At 54.3% G+C, this 21,936-nt stretch overlaps 1 protein-coding gene across 4 annotated transcripts; it reads left to right on the top strand.

The window, feature by feature from the left end:
- Positions 1-297: 297 nt before the first annotated feature.
- Positions 298-21,646, top strand: MSI1 (musashi RNA binding protein 1). 4 transcript variants are annotated; one of them, XM_090290601.1, is made up of 15 exons: positions 298-405; positions 575-615; positions 1,178-1,259; positions 1,358-1,442; positions 4,309-4,350; positions 6,158-6,250; positions 9,803-9,851; positions 11,012-11,094; positions 11,599-11,716; positions 14,805-14,885; positions 16,105-16,161; positions 18,982-19,050; positions 19,798-19,952; positions 20,407-20,470; positions 21,434-21,646. In XM_090290601.1, the coding sequence occupies exons 1-14, from the start codon at positions 347-349 to the stop codon at positions 20,446-20,448; spliced, it is 1,056 nt and encodes a 351-aa protein (XP_090146727.1). In that variant the 5' UTR covers positions 298-346; the 3' UTR covers positions 20,449-20,470; positions 21,434-21,646. The 4 variants fall into 4 exon arrangements, with proteins under 4 accessions (XP_090146727.1, XP_090146726.1, XP_090146729.1 ...); XM_090290600.1 differs by having other exon boundaries at positions 19,765-19,952; XM_090290603.1 differs by lacking the exon at positions 16,105-16,161.
- The last annotated feature ends 290 nt before the right edge of the window (positions 21,647-21,936 follow it).

The raw sequence follows: 21,936 nt of genomic DNA, 5'->3' as shown, positions 1-21,936 counted from the left end.
GCGCCCAGGTCCCGGCCCGCATCGGGACTCGGGGTCTCTCTCACCCTCGGGGACCCGGGAGCCCAGCGAGAGCAGGGTCCAAGCGCCACCGCCTCCGCGGGCGCCCAGACGCGCCTGCGAGCGCGGGGCTTTATGCGCGCAGGGCGGCGGGGGGAGGAGCCGGCAGGTCGGCCCCCGGCGGGCCCTCCCCTCGGCCGTCCCCGCCCGCCCGCCCGAGCGGGGTCGGGGGAGGGGGCAGCATGGCCTGTCCGTCCGGCCCCCTTCGCCGCGCACCTCATCTGCCCCGCGCCGAGCGCTGCCGCCGCCGCTGCCGCCGCTGCACTGCCCGCGCCGCCCGCGGCTCCCGATGGAGACTGACGCGCCCCAGCCCGGCCTCGCCTCCCCGGACTCGCCGCACGACCCCTGGTACGGCCCGGCCCGGCCCGGCCCGGCCTGCCCGGCCCGCGCCCGCCCCGGCCCCGCCAACATGGCCGATCCGGGTCGGGCCGGGCCTCCCCGGGGCCCGGGCCCGCGCCCCCTGCGCCCCGGCTCCCGGCGCTCACGCGGGCCCTTTGTGTCTCTCCTCCTCCCGCAGCAAGATGTTCATCGGGGGACTCAGTTGGCAGACTACGCAGGGTGAGCGAGCCCGGGAGCGCCCGCCGGCCCGGCAGGGCACCCTGGACCCCCCGGCGCCCCGGAACCGGACACCCCAGCTCGGCCCTGCGCCCTACTGACCCCGGGCGCCTCTGCGCTCTCTTTCGCGCCCCGCCCGGGGACCCCGAGAGTACAGGGCGATCGCCAAGCGCGCACGGCCCTGCGGGTGGAGGGGAGGAGATGAGGGGTTCAGGGGGCATCGGGGGGGTGGGCTGGGCCCCCGGGACCCGCTGGCGGCAGCGCCAACTCCACTCGCACCTGCGGCTCAAACTTTTGTGAGGCGGCTCCCGGAGCGGCGGGAACCCGGCCGGAGCCGTCCCCCCTCCAGCCCAGCTCGGCCCTCGGCTTCCTGGGGCCCCCGTGGGCGCCAGGAGGCTCCGCGGGAGCCGGGTGAGGGCTGGAGGTGGGGGGGACAGTAGAGAGCGCTCAGGCTGCTTGACGCGGGGGCGGTGGTGCCGCGCCGGGGTCACCAGGGGCAAAGGACGGGGGGAGGGGGGAAGGGCGCGGGGCCCGGGCTGGTCCGAAGGCGGGTGTGTGGTTACAGAAGGGCTGCGCGAATACTTCGGCCAGTTCGGCGAGGTGAAGGAGTGTCTGGTGATGCGGGACCCCCTGACCAAGAGATCCAGGTGAGCCCCTCACCCCCTCCTCCTGCTCGCGGCTCGCCCCCCTCCACCGCCACTCACTGCCGTGTAACCATCTGCCTCTCCCTCACTACGGCGCGCAGGGGTTTCGGCTTCGTCACTTTCATGGACCAGGCGGGGGTGGATAAAGTGCTGGCGCAATCGCGGCACGAGCTCGACTCCAAAACAGTGAGTGGCCCTCGGGGCTTCGGGGGTCCTTTGGGAGAGGGAGGCCGCCGGAGGAGAGGGTCAGGACTCTCCCCACGGGACAGCTGGAAGGGGTCCTTAAGGAAGAAAGGAGTTTTCCGAGTAGAAGGGCTGCCAGGTTCTGAAACTTTGTCACTCGAGTTGACGGGAGAGGGAGGAGGAAAAATCCAGGCCTGCCCTGAGATGCTACATCTCCTAATCCCTCCAAGTATTGGTGAGGGAAGAATCAGCTACCATTCCCTCCCCATACATGCTAATCTTAACGCCTGAGAGAGGAGGTTGGGGTCCCTCCCCTCGCCCAAATTGGGTGAGTCAGGACTTCAGTGACCCACCCTTTGGCTTCTCTGAACTGCAACTAGTATTTGACTCTGCGACACCCCCTCATTCCAGACCAACGGCCAAGCATCACTGAACCCCCTCACCACCCTCCCCTGACTTTTGGTCAATGAGCTCCTTGCTTTGTGTGGAAGACCCAGACCGGCTCTGCCTAGGAAGGGATTTATGAGATGGGAGCTGGCTTGCCTGGAAAAACCCTTCTGAGGGTTAGATCTTAGCTGCTTGTTTGGTATTCAAAGTCCTGGAACATTTTTCTGTGTCCCACTGCTCCCTAGTGTCTTGGGTCCTGCTGGGGGCTCTGACTCAGGCCCTGGCTCAAGGGGAGAGGGAAAAGGAGAAAGTCGTAGGAGGGGTCACTCCATGATGTGGTGACCTGTGATTGGGGAGACCATCTGCCAACGGACCGGGACAGTGTGATCTCTCTCCACACTCCCCCACTCTCCTCTAGCCCTGTTTGGGTCAGTCATTGGCTCCTGTTTACCTGCAACAATAGCTGGTTGTGCCTAAGAAATTGTTAAGTTACCGCCTGTCCCCAGCTCCTGTTATCTCTGCCTAGTGGCTCTCACTCCTGCTCCCAGTAATGAGCAAACGAGGCCAGGCCTCAACTTTGCCGGCTCTGAAAGGATCTTCTTGGCTCAGACTGAGTGACCCAAGCTGGGAATGGAGAGACAGTGGCCTATTGTTTTTGGTGATTATCTGCCATCAAGCTGCCTGTTCTCCTACCATCCCCTGTCCTCAGAATGCACTGATGACTTCTGCGGCGCTCAGGAAGCTGAGGTTTAGGGGCTGGGGCTGGGGCGTGGGGACTGGGAGACTGATAAAGAGACGAAGAGAGAGGGGAGGAAGGAGCGTGAGATGGGCATCCTTGTGAGATTTGGAACTCAAGGGCAAGGGCTTTGTGTTTGGCATTCTCTGGCCTGAGTTAGGGGTGGTGGGAGGGAGGTTTATTGTGGGGAGCCTATTTTAGATTCTGGCTTTCACCTTTTACTTATTTGTTGGGATTTATTTATGTTGCCAGCTATGAGTCAGAGTGGAGGTGGGGCCTGTCAGGGATGGGGTGTGTGTGGGTCTGTGGGACATGGTTTGGGTACCATCTTCCCACTGGGGTCTGTGCAAGGGGACTGTCTGAGTTGTGCTCCGGTGACTGGGGAGGCTGCTTCCAGGAGAAACAGAAGGATGGAAGTGTCAGTAGATATACAAAATTACACCTTCGGACAGGGGGAATGGAGAGCTGTGATTTTTCTGGGGGCTGAGTGGGACATTGGGAGAGAGGAGGCACTGCCCTAGCATAGATTTTGGAGGCTCCTTCTCCGTGGGGAGCCTGGAGGAAGCTGGCCCCTGGTTTGTGCCATTCAGGCAGAGAGGAGCCAGAGCCAGTCGCCCAGAATGAGGCTGAGTTTTGAACGGAAGGAACTTTGGGAAAAGATAGATCTTGCCTGCGACTGGCTGGTGGGCCTCTGCGTGGTGTCCACCCATGTGGGCGCCAAGAAACTCTGGAATGACCGACCTCATAGGTTCTGCACTGATCACAGTGTCTCATGCCCTGCCTTTTGCCGCTTCTAAGTACAGGTAGAGTACCCAGGAATACCCAGGTGCATGTTGCTTTTCCCCTGTGCTTGTTCATAGCCAAGGGCAAAGGTGGCCCACTGGTAATAGCACCTTTGTTGTGCAATGAAGGGCAGTTCACAAAGGACCGCTTTCACCCACGTTATCTCATCTGATTTCCCCCAGCTGCCCCTGGGAAAAGTGGGTGTGATTGTCCCCACTTTGCAGATGAGGGAACTGAGGCTCAGAGGGGCCGGGCAAGTTCCCAAGATCACAGGCTTGGCCAGGGGCCCAGAGTTTCTGAGTCCAAGTCCCATGCCCTTGCACGCCACCAAAGCCTGGGCTCTGCTTCACCCCAAACCTACAGATGCATTCTCAGGAGGCTGTTTGTTTGCACCATCAAGGAGAATGGTTAGATGCCCTTAATACTGGGAGAACAGCTGAGTGCATTGCCCATGGCTTCTAACCTCTTTATTTTGAAGTAAAGAGTTTCCATTTGCAAGTCTTCAAAAGTCTGAGTTTGCATGCCTCACCTGAGCAGGTGTCTGTGTGAAGTCAGTTAAGCTGGCAAGGTCCTCGATATACCTGGTGCTTAAAGGAACAGACTTTGCTTACTTTTAGGGGTTCTCGCTGTAAGCTAGACACCACACCAAGTGCCTTGTAAGCATTATCTAATATAATCTGCAGATGCCCCTTTGAGGTGGACGTTACTGTTTGCCCCTTTTGACGCTGAGGCTCAAAGCTGTTAAGTAACTTGCCTAAGGTCTCACAGCTGGGAAGCAATCTAAGTGGAATTCGAACCCAGGAGCCTGGATATAGGGCCTAGGTGCTTAACCACTACACTTTCCTGCTAGAGGCTGTGGTGGTTTCTGTCACCTCTGTGTCCTGGGATGAGAGAGGTCTTCAGGGCTGAAGGCTGTGTGGTGACCCATCTGAAGTGTGATAACCAAGGCCCCTTCTCTTTCAGATTGATCCCAAGGTGGCCTTTCCTCGGCGAGCACAGCCTAAGGTAGGTGTGTCTCTGTCTGGAAGGAGCTCTGTTACAGAGGGCGGTGATATTCCCAGCATTCCTTTCTATGAAAGATGCTTCTGGAACCTCTGTGTGGACTGGGATGGGGGGGGGAGAATTTTTAATATCCTTGCTCTGTAGGTTGAAGACACCATGTGTCATCTTTCCATCTGTGCTCTGGAGTAAACTGGGGAGGGGGCTGCATGTACTGGGAGAAGGGGAACCTCTCAGGGAACTCCTTGTCCTGTATTTGAAGCCAGTATGGTTTGGACCGTGTGTTGAATTCTGACCTCAGAGATCACAGCCTTTGTGCCCAGTGACTCTGGGGGTCAAATCCAGGACAGACTTAACCCTTGAGGCTGAGTTAGAGTTGGGCCAGGGAGCTACCTCTGACCCCAGTCACCCTCCTACCTCTTGAGTGTGATACATTGGGCTTGAGGAGGGGGAAGGGACCATGGAGTCCTTGGGCTTGAGGAGGGGAAGGGACCATGGAGTTTGTCACCTGCTGTCTTTCAACTTGGGTGACTGGCTGCTCTTCCAAGTGCTCTCTTCCTCTGGTGCTCTGGCAGATTTTTCTGAGTGCGCAGAAAACAGATTTCTGAGCAGTTGAACTATATAGAACTCAGAACTTTTGGTCCAGGGAAGAGGCCTAAGATTCTATTCCAGGCCCCAGGGCAACTAGCCAGATCTTAATTTTTAAGCAGTTGAATGTCTGGGACAGACAGGAAGGCTGATTACCGAACAGAGAGCAGGACCCCTCTGTCTACTGACTTATCAAGTCTCCTAGGACTAGGTCCCTCTCCAGGAGATCTTAGTTTCCTCTTTGCAAGGGGGTTGGTGGGAAATAAGATGCTTTAGAATTTTGAGCCATGGTGCCCAGCACCTGCCACAATAAAGGGAGAGGATCAGCTTTTTTTATTTAAGATTTTATTTATTTATTTTTAGAGAGAGGGCAAGGGAGAGAAAAGGAGAGGGAGAGAAACATCGATTGATCAGTTGCCTCTTATATGTGCCTTGTCTGGGGACCAAACCTGCAACCCAGGCATGTGCCCTGACCGAGAATTCAACCGGCGACTTATCGCTTTGTGGGGCAATGCTGAGCCACATGGTCAAGGCGAGGGGCAACTTTTAAGAGACAGGAAAGGGGCATCTCTAGAAGGGTCCAGCAGAGGGCCTGAAAGCAATTACAGAGCAGGTATTCGAAGGAAGCCGCACCAGGGAGCACATGGTCGGAATTGGGTTAATTCCATTAAGCAGTTTGGTGACAGAAGGTGCTTTAGTGTTAGGATGGGGCTGGGAATTGCCGTGGATTAGCCATGCGCTCCTGGGGTAATTAGGACCATGTGTTCTTCCTAAAACAAGGCTGGGGCCACAGGGCTGCCAAGGGGTGGGTTGGGAAGAAGTTGATAAAGAAAATGTCGGCATGGAGTTCAGGGGGACCCTGTGATGAGCCTTGGCCTCTCCCAGGGGGAAATATATGGGGTCTCTAAGTTAAGCTGTAGGTCTGGGTCACTAACCCACCCTCTTCTCTATGGTGGTCTTTAGGGAAGGAATTTTCCCCACACAGACTCCAGGGAGGCAGGCAGGAGGGAGGCACACTGGAGCAGGCCAGAATGTGGGGGGCACAGCTGCCTGTGACAGGCCTAAAGGCAGGGGTCCAAGGGGGAGCTTGGGGGGGAGGCTTCCGAGTAGCTGGGGCCACAGAGAGCTTGTCAGCTGGCACCCTGGCAGGAGGGCTCGAGTCCCTGCTGGTGGCAATAGGCCACAGGACTCAGATGCCCACTTTCTCATTCTCTCCCCCTAACAGATGGTGACTCGAACGAAGAAGATCTTTGTGGGGGGGCTATCAGTGAACACAACGGTGGAGGACGTGAAGCAATATTTTGAGCAGTTTGGGAAGGTAGGTCAAATCTGGGGGGCTTGCCGGGGGTGTGAAAGGCCTGTGGAATTGGTCAGTAGTGGGCAGAGTCCAGCCAGGTCATTCCAGTTCCTGCAAAAGGTGCAAGAGGGGTGGGTCCTCTGTGGGTGAGGCCAGGCCAACCCACCGTTCAGGCTCCTGGCCTATCTACGGGTCTCATACTCTAGACACATCCCCAGAGACAGAAGCCACACAGTAGCTGCCTCTGTTGCTGCCCTTCCCCTGTGTTTTTCACTTGCTTATCTTCGTTCTCCCGAGGGAGGCTGCGCTCCTGTAGCCAGTTCAATCCAGTCACCCCCTTGGCCTCCTGGGAGTTTGCACCTGTCCGGGCCATGGGCGGGTTGCACCTTCCCCCACTCCTTCCTGGTGAGGATGATAAAGAGGCAATAAATAGGACTCCCAATTGCACTCAGCACCCTGCTTACACAGGTGGGAGCTTGTGGCAGGGGCTGGGGGGTGGTGCTGATCCCCCACCTAATGGGGAGGCCGAAGATCAGGCCCAGAGGATTGGCTTTCAGCTCTGAGGTGCCCCCACCTTTAATTTCTGGGCTGTTTATGAAATAGGAGATGTGGCGACATCAGACAATAGGATGTCCCCAGAAAGGTGAGCAATGTCAACATCAAGGTTCCATGGAAAGATGGCAAAGAGGGGACCAAGTTTTAATCTGCGGATGAAATAGGATTGCCGTGCTTAGCGCTGGGGTCCCTGATCTATCCCTCCGTGAGACCACTACAGGCTGGGTCTCTACTTTCCCATCAAGGTATTTTTAGTGCCCTGTTAGGCAAAGGGCAAAGAAGGTGGCTTGGGGAATGGGATGTGAGTTGGCGACTCAGTGGGTTTCCAGCCCCTGTCTCTAGGGTAGACGGGGAGAGGCTGGGAGGTCCCCGGGCCAAGGGATGCCGGCCGCGTGGGGGCCAGAGGCCGAGGCTCAGGCGCCTCCGTGGGGACCCGGCTCCAGGACGGAGGGCAGGTCGGCGGCCCGGGCCCCAGAGGGGAGGACGCTCCTGGGAAGCAGCAGGCCCCGTTCGCTCCGGCGGGGTGTCTTTGTGTCTGAGCGCCGAGCATTAGAGCTCGCACTAATCTGATCCAGCAGCTGTGATTGGAGGCCGCCTGCCCCCGGGGCCGGCGTTGCCATGGCAACCGGGCCCCAGGAGAAGCCGTCAGCGGCCGCGTCTTTTGTTCGGGCCTAAATCGGCGTTGGCATGTGAAACCGGCCCGGGGAGGCCAGGGGGAGACGGAGAATAGGCTGCCAGGGAGCGAGGGGGACAGCCGGGAATGCCAAGGGCCCTGCGGCGGGGGGCCCCCCGCCCGGATCGAGGGGCCGCCGCCGAGGGGGGAACAATGGTCAGCCGCCATGGCTGCCACTCAGGCTTAGAGGCCGCCGAACTTGGCGGCTCCCACTGGTCAGCAGGCCCCGGCCGCCTCCCCTCCCCCCGCCCAAGCCCCCCTGCCCTCGGGTTCCCATGGAGACCAAAGCCTATTAAGGACACCGGGCTGGGAGCCTTCCTCCCCTCAGCTGGCCCCAGGAGGGGACACCGGTAGGGGTCCCCTGGGCCCCCAGCCACTTTCCTTGCGCCTTACCCTGGTCTCGACCTCACTGCCCCCCTAGGGGTCTGTCCAGCCAGAGCCTAGGTTGAAAGGTCTGAGCGGTTAGGGATGGTGAAGATAGGGTAGGGGAAGGGGCAAAGGGCTGTGGATTTGGGCTAAAATCAATTTGTGGGTCAGGCAGGAAATCAAAGCTATAGTATTAGGGAGGAGCCTGGTTCTTAGTTCATTCATTAATTCACTCATTCACCCAAAACGTAATTACTGAGCACAGATCAAGGCTGGTCAATAAGTTGGTTATGGTAATAGCTGGCACAGGCGCTGTCCTGATGAAACCTTCAAAGGCGGTGAGTTGTGTTGGGCTCCTCTCTCCAGCTTTGTCCTTCTCCCCCACGTGACTGTGGTCAAGCCCCTCCATAATAAGGTAATAATAACGGTCGTTTTTATTAAGCACTTACTGTATCCCAAGTACTAGGAGGTCAGAGTGTCATGTGCACTATCTTGTTTAACTCCTCCCCATAAGACACTTTTACACCTATTTGACAGATGAGTAACAGCCACTTGCCGAAGACTACCACCAGAAAATGTAGGACCTAGGATTTAAATTCAAAGCCCATGCTTTTATCAGGACCCTTCCTTATGGGTTTCTCTTTTCCATTAGTTAAGGAGGTGGGGAAGATGTGCTAAGCCTGAAATATCCATGTAGTTTGAATGGTCAAGTAGATTTGCGACTGGGACTTAAAATGGGTCCTTAAGGATGGAAGTGAGGGTGACACTCCCCTGCAGCCCTGTCCCCCCCCCACCCCCCGCAGCAGGAAGCTTCTTGGCTAGGGATATGTCATTTCCTTCTCAGATTCTCCAGGTCCCAGCTGCCTCCTGGCTCAGTGGGGTCCTGATTCTCCCAGAGAGAAGTCAGAGGCCCTGTTCAGCCTGGCGCCCATAAGAACTGGAGGACCACCCTGTTCAGGGGCTGCCCTTTCCTTCAAGGAGGCCGATGACAGGCCTGGAAGGAGAGTGGGGGAGAGGCTCTGCCCCATGGCTTCAGGAAGTTTTCCTTCATCCTTTGGGTGTCTGGCCATTTGTGGGAGGGTTAGCGGCTGGAGTGCAGTGGAGGGCTATCAGAGGCAACCCTTGATTTCCACCAAGGATGAATCAGACCTTAGCTTAACCCCAAGAGTTAGTTGACATTGGCTGAAGAATTAAGAGGGCCAGGAGGTCGCACCAGATGTAGGCAAAGGGAGGGAGGTGGGACTGTGGGAGGGAAGCTAGGGCCTTGGCTATCCATGTATCCAAGGGGATGCCTGAGGGAGTAGCAAGAAGAGAAGACTGGGGTCCAAGGGAGGAAGGATAGTGTAGACCCTCCCTTTCCTCAGCCTGTTCCCTACCCCCAGTCAGTGGGAGGCAAGCAACCCAGGCACTGAACTCTACTTGCTTTAATTACAGCCTCTAGCAAAAGGAAACCTCAATTAGAGGAAAAGATCTGTACCAGGAGAGGGGAGTTGAGACTGGCTGCTGTCTTCCTGGCCTTTTGCAAAAAGGGAAAAGGCTTTTACTTCCCCATCTCAGGTCTTGATCTCATATTTCCTCCTCTAGTTCCCATTCAGTGCCTTCTCCTCCCAGACTTGATCTGGGATTTGCTGTGTGACTTTGGGCAGGTGACTTCGCCTCTCTGAGCCCATTTTCTTACCTACAAAATAAGACGCTTACCATGCAGGGAATGTGGAGAGGATGATGGGACAAGGTGCCAGGCACATATTTGGTGCATAATGTTTGCAGGCTGGTCCATTGAGAATCTGGGGTTGCAAGGGAGTGGTTATGGCATCCAGTTGAGGTTGCAGATGGAAAGGTGTCCCCAGAATAGGGAGCAGGTTTAAGATAAAGGCTGGGCTGGGCAATAGGGGAGAGGGTATGGAAGCCTCTGCTCCTGGGTCATAATGGTTCCCCTGGTATCTGGTGGGTCCTCCAACAACAAAATGGCTCTGTTTCAGGTGGATGACGCCATGCTGATGTTTGACAAAACCACCAACCGGCACCGAGGTGAGTGTGACCCCCTCCCCCTTTCCAGGCCAGACTGGGGGCCTGTGGTCAGCCAGGGGCTGCAGGTCACAGCTGCCCTTTCATCTTTCCTCCTGACATCCTATCCCTGAGGATCTGCATCCTCTCCAGGGCCTGGTCTTACAGAGAAGCCTTTTGTCCCGCTGTTTCCTGTGCTAGAAACTTGCAGAATTGCAGACACCCGAGAGGAGCTGAGGAGCAGACTCTCCCCAACTGAGCCCTCCACCCCCACTGGCCCAATGTCCGCCCAGCCAGTGTCTGTGCTGGGGTTTACCTTGTCTTGGTAACCAGAGCTCAGGCCAGGCCGCCCCAGGGTCAGGCTGACTTGCTGACTCAAAGCCCCAGGCAGTCTGCTCCTGCTGCCCTCCACCCCCACCCTCAGGCTGAGCCCAGCCCCCAGCATCCTTGCCCCTGAACCTGTGAGCATCTGGGCCACAGTGTTTGCACAGCCTGGTTTTTTTTCTCCCAAAGGCCTTGCCTTCTGAGAATCCCATTCCAGTCCCTGGGGCACCCGGTAGGAGGCAGGGCTATATCTCCAATTGCTCCAGGCCTCTTGGCCTTTTAACCAGTTCTGGGAGTTGGGTATGCGCTGTTATGTGTGTATATATCTGCATGTGAAGGTATCAGTATCTGAATATTTGTGTATGTCTGTTGTATCAGGGTGACTGTGTAAAGGAGTCTTTATGTTTTGGGGAGCACGAGAGTGTGTGTGTGTGTGATATCTGGGTACCTGCGTGTGTGCATGTCTATGTATGAGTGTAACTTTACAAACATATGTTTGGGTGTGTACATATTTGTGTAAGTTTAAATAAGTGTTTGTGTGGGTTCTTCCCTCTTTAAAAAGCATCTAAGGGAGAGAATGGGCATATTGAGTGAAATTTCATCATAGCTCTGCCACTTTCTAACTTGCTGTGTTATCTTGAGCAAGTCACTTGACTTTCCTGAGCCTTGGTTTTCACGTTTGTAATCTGTAACTAGAAACCCTGTATCAGAAGGTAGTTGAGAGGTTCCTGGACTGTGCATGGGCAGAGCCTTTCATTAACGCTCAGACACCCACCTACGAGAGAGGAGCGGTGGCCGTGATATGACACAGGGCTGCTTTTGACCACGAGCCCGGTTCTGATCCTGTGTTTGCCCTCTAGGGTTCGGATTTGTCACATTCGAGAGTGAAGACATCGTGGAGAAAGTGTGTGAAATCCATTTCCATGAAATCAACAACAAAATGGTGAGCTGGAGTTGGGTCGGGTGGAGGTGTAGAGAGCGATCGAGGTTCCTGGCTGAGCCGGCCAGGGACACCCAGAGGTTCTGGAGGCAGGCAGAGGGGCCTCAGTCAGTGGGCTAGAGCCAGTTCTCGCGTGCCCTGAAGAGCTGAATAGCAAGGCAGAGTTCTGTGGAGGTTAAAATGCATGGGTTGGGGGGAAAAAAGCATGAGTTGAAATCCTCACTCCACTTCCTGCTAGTCTAGTCATTGGGCAGATAATTTCCCCCACTCTGAGCCTCAGTTTCCTCATCTTGTAAAACGGGAGTGACAATAGTAGCTTCATCACTGGGGTGGTGTAAGCGTTCATGAACTGTTGTGTGCAAAGCCATTCACACAGCGCCTACCTAGCGCATAGTGAACGCTCTGTAGAATGGTAACTGAAATTAACAGTAAAAGAGCCTACCAAGGATCAGGAGAGCTGGTGACCCTAGGACGGTAGGAGGAACTGACTACCAGGTCTCATTGCAGGTGGAATGTAAGAAAGCTCAGCCAAAAGAGGTGATGTCGCCGACGGGCTCAGCCCGAGGGAGGTCACGAGTCATGCCCTATGGAATGGACGCCTTCATGCTGGGCATTGGCATGCTGGGTATGTGCCAGGCCTGCACCTGCAGCTTCTTTCTGCCTGGAACTGCTCCCGGGGCTACCAGGGGCTGCGTGGGTGTTGTGTCTTCCCTGTGGTCTGCCCTCCTATCTGAGTCATTGGGCGGGAGTGGGGGACCCAGGATCTCAGGTCTGGCAGGCCTACCAAAGGTGGGGCAGTTTTGTTGTGGGGTACTGCCCTCTGGCGGTGGCCAAAAGAATAGTCCAGCCACTCATTAATTGGTCTGGTCCATCCATCCATTCATCCATCCAGTAAATAGTTATTGAGCAACTATAAAGGCCAGGCACTGCGCCAAGAAGTACAACAGTGACTCTCTTTGGACCTTTATAGTCTGGTGGGGAAAACAAATAATTAAGCACATAAATGAGTTCAGGATGGAGAAGTGTAGGGTGCCAGGGGAGCATGGGCTCATAGGGAACTTGACCAAGACTTTAAGCCAGAAAAGAAGATACATTTAAGCTGAGTGTGCGGCTTGAGTAGGAGCTAGTTAAGGAAGGTCAGGGGGAAAGGGAAGGGAAATGTGTACCAGGCAGAGGGAACAGCATTTACAAAACCCAAAGGCCTTTGGGGAGGCAAAAAGAAGGCTGCTTCTTATTCATTCAGCTCGTATTGATTGAGCAGCTTCTGAGAGGCAGCACCTGCCCTCATGGGGTTTCCCACCAAACGAGGGGAGACAAGAGTAAATTGGCAGTGTCACCGCAGACGGATTGGAGGCTATAAGAGTCCAAGGAGGAACCTAAACCCATTTGGATGTCGGGAAGGCCCCCTGGAGGAGGTGAAGGCTGCCATGAGCCTTGGAAGTTAAGCAGGATCAGCAACACCTGGGGCCCTCGACTGAGAATGGAAAATGGGAGCTGGGCCTCCAGGAAGCTCAGTCTCCCTTTACAGACAAGATGTGCGCATCCAGAAAGAGAACTAGTATGAGGCGGTCTTCATGCTGGGGAAGAAGGCGGGTGCTCTGGGAATTCAAGAGGAGAGGGCAGAGTGTGGGCTAGAGGGTCAGGATTGGGATCACACATTCGGTGGGTGAGGACAGCTCCCTCCAAGTGGCCCAAGATCTTGAAGTTTTGGGGGGTTTTCTGGACTTTTTATTTGGAGCTAATTTCAAACTTTTAGAAGAGTTGAAAAAATAAAGTAGCACATAGAACATCCATATACCCTTTACCAGATTCACCTATTGTTAACATTATACATCACTTGCTTTATCATTTTCTCTCTGTGGGTGTGTGTATATATATATATATTTAATCTTAGACATTGCTAGTGGCAATATTTTTTAAATAATTTATTTGTTTGTTTATTTTATATTTAGAGAGAGGGGAAAGGAGAAAGTAAGGGAGAGAAACATCACTGTGTGGTTGCCTCTCACTCGCGCCCCCAACTGGGGACCTGACGTGCAACCTAGTCATGTGCCCTGGCTGGGAATCGAACCAGTGACACTTGGCTCGCAGGCCAACTCTCAGTCCACTGAGCCACAGCAGCCAGGGCTGTGTATATATGTATTTTGTATACATACATATGTGTACACACACACAGTATGCTTGTGACTTTTCCCTGAATCATTTAAAGGTAAATTACATGCATTATGGCCCTTTACTCTTAAATATTTTACTCTGTATCTCCTAAATCTAGGGACTTTTTAAATGAAACCATAATAATTGTCAACTTTATACATTTATGTTGATACAATATTTTAACCTGATCTATCTATATGTGAATTTATGAGGTGACCCAGTAATGTTCTTTATAGCATATTTTTGCCCTCCAGAACAAGGTCCAGACTAGAACCAGGTCTTGCATTTAGTTGTCCTGCCTGTTTAGCCTCCTTTGATCTGGAACATTGAGAAAGTTTTTTTTTAAGGTGACTCATTTTTTACCCCATTTAAAGAATGAAAACAGAAAAAGAAATCCTTAGACAGTGAGAAGGGTGTTTAAGCGACTTGGAGCCAGTCAGATCTGAATTTGAATCCCATTTACACCCTATTTCTCCCTATATGACTTGCTTCACAGCTACAAATACTTATTAGACGTAGACTAAGTAGTTGGCACCATGCTGGTGCTGAAGCTACAGAAATAAAAGATGGGGGAAAACAGAAAATCAGCACTTCAAGAAATCCTGACATAAGTTCAGATATTGATCATCAGGGCCATGAAAGGGAAAAACCAGGGCGATACGACAAGTATTGTAATTCATGGGAGGACTCTTGTGGGATGACCTCTCTGAGGAGGTGACATCTGAGCTGAGGCTTGCACAATGGAAAGGACCCAGTCATGCCCTGGCTGGTATGGCTCAGCTGGTTGGAGTGTTGTCCTGTAACTGAAAGGTTGTGGGTTTGGTTCCCAGCTGGAGCGTACGCCTCGGGTGTGGGTTGATCCCCTGTCCGAATTAGAATGATCCCGGGTCTGGATATGTGTACGATCCCTGGTCCTGGTGTGTACTTGAGGCAACCAATCAGTGCTTTTCTCTCTTGCATCAATGTTTCTCCCTTCTTCTCTCCCTCTCTCCCTCCTCTCTCTAAAAGCAGTGAAAAAATGTCCTCAGGTGAGGATTAAAAAAAAAGTTTTTTTAAACAAAAAAAGGATCCATTCATGTGATAACCTGGGGGGGCATGAGTGTTTCAGGCAGAGGGAATCACATATGCAAAGGCCCTGTGGTGGAAAGGAGCTTGGTGCATTTGAGAAACATCAGGGAGGGCTGTGCGGCTGGAGTGGAGTGACTAGGGGCACAGTCTAGATGAGGGTTGGGGGGAAGCCAGAGCCAGCACATGAAGGGTCTTGGCAAGGGCTTGGATTATTCTTAGCCAGTAAGTGCTACCTCTCTGAGCCTCAGTTTTCTGATCTGTAAAATAGGTCTTTTAATAGTAACAATTGCTTAGGTTTCTTGTGAGGTTTAAGGAGAAAATAAATTGTTCAGTGGGCTTAGCACAGGGCTGGGCATGTGGAAGGTATGTAGTACATGTGACTGACTTAATCGTGAGATGAGGCTGGGAGGGAAATGAGTGGCTCAGGTCCCCGCTGATCATGGTCCGAGCTGTAGGTGAGGCATCTGACATTTGCCCCCTTGCCCCATCAGGTTACCCCGGTTTCCAAGCCACGACCTACGCCAGCCGGAGTTATACAGGCCTTGCCCCTGGCTACACCTACCAGTTCCCCGGTAAGTTCTGTTTGGGGTCTCTCTGCTGGCAGCATGTCCCCGGTTCCCAGGCAATCTGACTCTTCGGGGTGGTGTCTGGGGGTGCATGGCTGAGGCGGGGGGGTGGGGTCTGCCTGCTGGAGGCTTGGAAGGAAGGGCATGTCTGAGGAAGGAGCACTGCCCCCACCCATCCTCTCCTCACCCCCTGCCAGAAGCTGGGGGTAGGAGCCCCACCATGGCCCTGCATGGCACCGGTCTTTCCCAGGCCGATCTCTCTGCCCCTGTCTTTCTGTCCTCCCCACCCCACTCAAGGGTTGCCACTTCCACCCAAGAGGGCACTGGGCTTGTGATGGAGGGCACATTGGTTGTGTCTTCCTGGACACCCATAGAGTGACCATGTGCTACACTGAGCCTTTCAAGGCTGACAGGACCGTATGAGACCCTGAATGCTGAAACACAATTTAAAGCATGATGATCACCCCCCTCATTTGTAATTTAAAGTTAAAATAACACTAGGCCTTCAAGTAAGTGGCAGGGAGCCCAACAAAGTTCTGAACTCTCCCGTGATGACTATTCATGTTGTTTTCTTTGAAATATCAAATATCAAAGTTTTTGCAAGGCTGCTGCTGCCTTTTTTTTTTTTTTTTTAACTTGTTTTTTAGAGGGTCCCTAAGCACATGCATCATTTGCCTCTTGGGGTGCCCAGCTTAGAATCCTGTGTGCACATTATGTTGTCTGATCCTGATAACAATCTCATGGGGGTGGGCTGCTGATGCCCATTTTATAGGTGAAGCAGCGGGCTCAGAGGGGAGAAGTGACTTGCTGAGATGACTCAACTAGCAAATCCTGGAGCCTGACCTGCTTTAGGGTCATTGCTTTTCACCAATGCTGCTTCCCCAGCTCCTCCTTCCCCTGAAAAGACAGAAGAGGAGGATTCTGGGAGCTGTTTTGGCGCAATCTCAAGCCTTTTACGAAACACTTGGAATGTCACCTCCAGCTTTGCCTGGGCCCAGGGTTTAGGTGGCAACTCTGCTCACTCTGTCTGTCTCTCCTCTCTGTTCCTGTGTCTCCTCCCCTACCCTTGCCTGCTGGGGACCATGCTCTCCCCATCCCCAGCTCTTGGGTCCTGTGCATGGCCTGTCCCCCTACCCAGTGTCCTTGTGGGTGCATTTGTCTTCCCTGGGCCATGCCTGAGGGGCCTCCCCTGCATCTTCCTAAGCTGTTTTACGTTTCATTTTAGAATTCCGTGTAGAGCGGACCCCTCTCCCGAGCGCCCCAGTCCTCCCCGAGCTTACAGGTCAGTCGCTCGGATTTCATACACCTCGCAGGCCACATGGGGAGAAAGAGAAAGACCAGGGACCTTCCCCAGGGGAGTTAGTGGGACCCTTTTCTCCTGCCTGCCAGCCCTCCAGCGGTGGGGATACAGCAGTCTCTGCCTGGGCACTGGCCTGTCTGTGTAGCGACACAGCCCGTAGGGTGGGGCACAGGGCCAAGCCGGGCAGACGGAGGCTAAGCCACTCATTCATCCATTTGGCAGATATTTCTGTAGCGCCTCCCATGGGCCACGCCCCATGTAGGTTCTGGGACCCAGTGGTGAAGAAGCCAGGGTCTCAAACTCAGAGCAGAGGGGGCCAGGTGGGGACTTTGACAAACTGGTGTGGGCATGCCTGCACGCTGTGCCAGAGCTGACCCTTGCCGGGAGGGAATACAGACCCGGTATGTTCAGAACTCATTTTTCCAAGAGAAGCCAGAAACCTGGCTTTTGCTTTCAAATGAATTTTCCAATTATTTTCAAGTGTTGGCAACAAAATCCAAAATTTTAAACCACCTCAAGCCAAATGAGACCTATTTGAGGGGTGAATCCAGCTCTCTGGCTGCCCGTTTGGGACTTCTGGGTGAGGGGGATGAAGGTGCTTAGCCACTGGGGTAATTTCTCCAACTGAAGCTGTCACTTGGGCCCATCACCTCAGCTCTGAGCTGCAGTCAAGGCCAAGGGGAAGAGAAGGGTGTGTACAGATGAGGTGGGCTGCAAGGGGTTTCTCTGTTCACCTTGCTTCTCCGCTACCCCTTCCCCAGACTCTTCCCCCCACCTGGCCGTGTGTAGAGAGGATGGATGCTGCTTTAAATGAGACCTTCCTTTCAAGGGGTGCTCAGGGGCCCCTCAAAGTGGGGAAGGAGGAAGAGAAAAGTGGAGTGAAAAAAGGGGAGGGAGTAGAGAGTCCTAGAGGTGGAGGTGATAAAGGCTCTTCCCTGAGTAGAGTTGGGGTTTGACCAGCAATGGGGGAGACAGCCTGGGGGGGGGGGCGTCTTTTCTACTCATTAAAAAACTCTGTGTTGAGGACCTACTGTGTAGGACACTCTGCCAGGCCTTGCTGTCACACAACTTGCAGTCCAGAGGGAAACAAATACTTATTATACAAATGAGTAATCCTTTACAGTTTGTGATAAGCCCTTGTTCAGATGGGCCACACTGACTTTGCTTTGTTGAAATGTCTCAAGATGCCTAAAAACAGACCCCTGAGTCCAGCCCCTGACTTTAAAGAACTGGGGGAAGAAAGGTCCCCTTTGCAGATGTCTTGGCAGGGGAGGAGGTCTATCCTAGAGATCAAGGGTCTGAACTTTTCTCTTGCTTTCAGAAGATGTGGGTGTTTCTGTCCTGTGTTTAATAGATATTTATCATGTCAAGTGATGTTCTAAGCAGTGGAGATACAGGAGTGAGTGAGACAGAGAAGGTCGCTGCCCTCCTGGAGCTGATATTCTAGGGGAGGGAGACAAAAATAAGCAAATAAACAAATAAATAAGAGACTTTCAGAGGGTGAGAAATTCCACGAGGAGAATAAAACAGAGATATGGCGAGGTGTTGGAGTTGGAGGCTGGGGAATGCCTTAGTGAGAGTGGTCAGGGAAGGCTTCTCAGAGGAGGTGACATCTGAGTGAGATGAGAAGAAGCCAACTGTATGAAGCTCTTCAGCAAAGCTCCTTGACTGTGCCGGAATTGCACTGTCCTAGACTTTAGTCCCCAGCCCAATGGTCATCCCAAGGATTTTCAGGGGCCTTTTCTGGTGTCCCTAGCCCAGGTCCAGTTCAGTTCAGGATCAGGGTGACTCAAACAGCCCCAAGGGGCGCACCTTGGGTTGGGAGGCTGGTGTTCCTGAGGGCAAATGCCAATGCTGCAGACCCTGGCTCTGTGCTGAGTTGTAGCCTCTCGGGAGATGCAGTGGCAAATCCAAACAGTAGAGGGCGCTCACCTCCAGGCGCCCCCCACCCCCGCTCAAGCCAACCAGTTACTTAAGCGAGGATCCTTCTATTCCTTCAGCGGCTGACTAAACACCTGTAGCGTACCAGGCAAGATGCTGGGCGCTGTGGAGGTGGGGGTGGAGGGAGAAAGCAAGCAAAGGAATAGCAAATCTCTGGGGTCAGAGAAAAGGAGCTGAAGGAGAGGTCACTTCTGGCTGGCTGGTGGTCAAGGGGGTGGCTCTGAGACAGGGCACTGGAAGCACACAATTTGTTGAGGACATGCTCTCAGGAGAATGGGAGCGAGGGAAGCAGGCCAGGCAGCAGAAGGAGCAAAGTAGAACTGTGGCCTCGGTGGCTTCAGCCAGATCACACAGGGGGCTCTGGGGCCTGAACTGTACCTCAGAGTTGGTTGCACCTTGAGGCAAAGGGCTTGGCTTTTTGGACCCCAGGTCAGTCACTGACTCCAGTTGACTGGGGTTGGGAAGAGGGACATAACCTCCCGGTACCTCTGGGCTGGGTGGCCCCTGTTGGGCCAAGGAACTCTCTGGAGCAGGGGCAGCTGCGGGCAATGCTCAGAGCAGCTCAGGGTGAGATGCCCCACCCTCACCCTCTGTGAGTTTTGGGTTGTTCAGGTGTGTCCCTTGAGTCCAGGGGGAAACTGAGACAGAGCTGAGCGCTGGGAAGCCATCCTCTCTCCTCCCTGTCTCCATTCATTCCTCGGGTCAGGGCATGGATGGCGGCCTAAGAGAGTTCTTTCTGCCTTGACCCTGGGACTGCACTGACCCCTCTGCAGGGGGTAAGGCACTGCCCAGAGGGGGCCTCTGTCATCCACCTCTGTCCCCTCACCTGCCATGCTAAAGTGCCCATCCCTTTCATTTCAGCCATTCCTCTCACCGCTTACGGACCAATGGCGGCAGCAGCGGCAGCAGCGGCTGTGGTTCGAGGGACAGGTGAGGCCTTCTGGGTGCAGGAAGTGAAGAAGAGGGTGCAGAGAAGTCTAGAGGGGAGGGGAGGGGAGGTAGCCGCTACTACCCCTTTTTGGGGGCACTTACATATTCATTCGCTCAGTAAGTGTTAACAGAGCTTAAAGGCTGGTGGGAGCATCAGGTATTAAAAAGGCAATACTTCTGGGGGATGATACTGCTCCTCTGGGGGAAGTCAGGGACTGGAGGATCCCCCAGAGGAGCTCACAGGCCTCTGAGGAAGGCATTCAGGAGGAAAGACTTCACTTTCTAATTGAAAGCAAAGAGAAGGAAAAGTTTTCAGCGAAGATAATAGCATGTGCAAAGGCTCAGCAGCCAGTTAATATGGGTGGGGTGCAGGAATGAGGTGTGGGGAGAAGGCGATAGGAGGCACCAGGTCCTGAGGAGACACTGGAGTGGAGGGACGTGGACTTCAGAAAATGGCAGACAAGTGCAGTGTCGGGCAGGGTTCGAAGGGGCTCAGGAGGGAAGGCCTGGAGTTTGGTGACGAGGCTTCTCAGTGGTCAGACAAGAGATGGTGGGGGCCTGGGCTAGGGCTGGTGGGTGGATGGACTTGGAGGGATCTCCAGAAGAAGGAACCACAGGCCCTGATGGGATGAGGCAGAGGGAGGGGTCAAGGTCAGGGTCGGTGGCAGGTTTGAAGGCTCCGGGGCTATCACTGTCTTCTTTCTGGGTTGCCAGGCTCTCACCCCTGGACGATGGCTCCCCCTCCAGGTTCGACTCCCAGCCGCACAGGGGGCTTCCTGGGGACCACCAGCCCCGGTCCCATGGCTGAGCTCTATGGGGCAGCCAACCAGGACTCAGGGGTCAGCAGTTACATCAGCGCTGCCAGCCCCGCCCCCAGCACCGGCTTCGGCCACAGTCTTGGGGTGAGTCGCCAGTCCTGGAGGACCCCCGAAGTTGGAGAAAAGAAAGGCCTTATCTGCCTGAGGGGCAGAGGGAAGCAAGGGATAATGAATGGAGAAAGTGTCACCAAGGGGGAGGACAGGGGTCCTCATCCATTCAGTGGGCATTTAATGATTGCCCTCTGTGTGTTGGGCACACAGTCGGCTCTGGGGGTGTTGTGCAAATGAGACTCACCATCTCTGTCCATACGGAGGCTAGATTCTAGCTCAGGGGGCCCTAATTTTAACAAGGTACTGGTTGTATGCAGGTCCCCGGCCCTACCCTGGAGAATCTTGCAGTGGGTCTTCAGTGGGATTAATATGGATGGGGCCAGAGAAGGGTCTGTGCCTTACCTTGGGTTTCCTGTGGAAGAAGAGGAGCCCCTGGGCTTTCTGTGTTTCCCCCAGGAAACTAGGAGTCCAATTCCTTTCTTTCCAGGGCCCCTTGATTGCCACAGCTTTCACCAATGGGTACCACTGAAGCAGGAGACAGGTGGCAGGAGGTGAGGAGGTGGGCCTTGGGGTGGGGATGACACTGGGGAGGCTGATACTGGGAGCCCAGTCTGGGACACAGAACCTGACCCTTCCTTCAGGGAACCCATTGCTCAGTGCAGGGACAGACCTTTATACCAACAATGGTCAATGAACATGAGATGGTGCTCAACCTGCTGCATTAAAAAACAAAACCAAACCCGTAAGTGAAAACAATAAGGCAGCATGTTCCACCGATCAGGCAGTTTTTAAAGATGCTATAATGCCCAGCATTGACAAGGGTGTAGGAGAAACGGTGCAAATAGGCTTGGGGTTTCCAAACGCCAGTCTGGCAGTGTTTATCCTGATTTTCATCCCCTTGACGCAAAGATTCCACTTCTAGGCATTTATTTTAAGAACTTCAGGGAACCGAATCACCCATCAAAAGGAGAGTGGTCAGTTATGTGAGAGGGTGTGCGTACAGTGGAAAATCAGATGGCTGTTACAGCAGAATATTGTTGACACGTATGCATACACAGAGAGGCGGGCCCTGTACACAGTCATCATGCGACGTATAGCCAGACGCTGGGGTCCCCTGTGAGCCAAGGACCTTCCATTTTTTTAATTAATTCATTCAAACAACTATTTGTTGAGCAGTATCCCAGGACGGAGGGATGGATAAGACAGGAAGTTCCTCTCTCAGTCTACTGACAAAAATCAAGTGAGATAATTGTCAATTGTGTGTGAGGGCCTACTTCAGGACATCAGAGAAGGCGTCTCCGAGAAGGCGCCATTTGAATAAATCCGGTCATTTAAAATCTAGGAAAAGAGCTTTTCAAACTGGGAACCGAAAGTGCGAAGCATGTGAAGGAAGCTCATCTAGGAGGGGATTAGGGAAAGAGGCCAATGCGCGGAGGATACCCGTGTCCTGCGGGCCCCAGAGAGTTGGGCGCAGGACGCCTCCGGGGCACCCACAACCTCCTGCTGTGTTGCAGCGCCCCCGCCTGCAGCTGACTGAGGACCACGAGTGAGCCAGCGAGGGGGCGGGGACACCTCAGCCGCAGCCGCCGCCCCTGCCCCCCAACAGCGACTGGGACCGCTACTGCCCGTCCCCACTCCCGGGGCCCGCCTCTGCCCTGCTGCCCCGGACGCCGTCTGGCTCCCCTACTCATCTCCCCCTCTTCCGCCCCCGGCCCCTCCCCCACCTGCCCGCTTTTATTTATTTTGGATTAGCCAGTTGCCCCCCCATCCCACCCACCCCCCCGCTGCCCCCTGGTTCTTCCCTCCCTCTCGGGCCTGCGCCCCTCCCTCTCTGCCGCGCCCCATAGGACCCACCCCCCGAAGGCTTTTGTATTTGTGCGTAGCTAGAGTGAGGGCGGAGGGGGCCTGCTACAGGCTGCAGCCCCAACCGGGTTTTTTATTCTGATTTTCCCTCCTTTTCTCTTTCCTTTTTTTTTTTTTTTTTTTTTTAAGAAACGTTTTAAAGCTATTCTAGGTT

Source organism: Furipterus horrens, unplaced genomic scaffold, assembly GCF_987537825.1.
Source record: "Furipterus horrens unplaced genomic scaffold, mFurHor1.1.pri manual_scaffold_11, whole genome shotgun sequence".
Lineage (NCBI taxonomy): Eukaryota > Metazoa > Chordata > Mammalia > Chiroptera > Furipteridae > Furipterus > Furipterus horrens.
The sequence above is the reverse complement of the archived record's forward strand: the minus strand, read 5'-3'. Positions and strand labels throughout refer to the sequence as shown.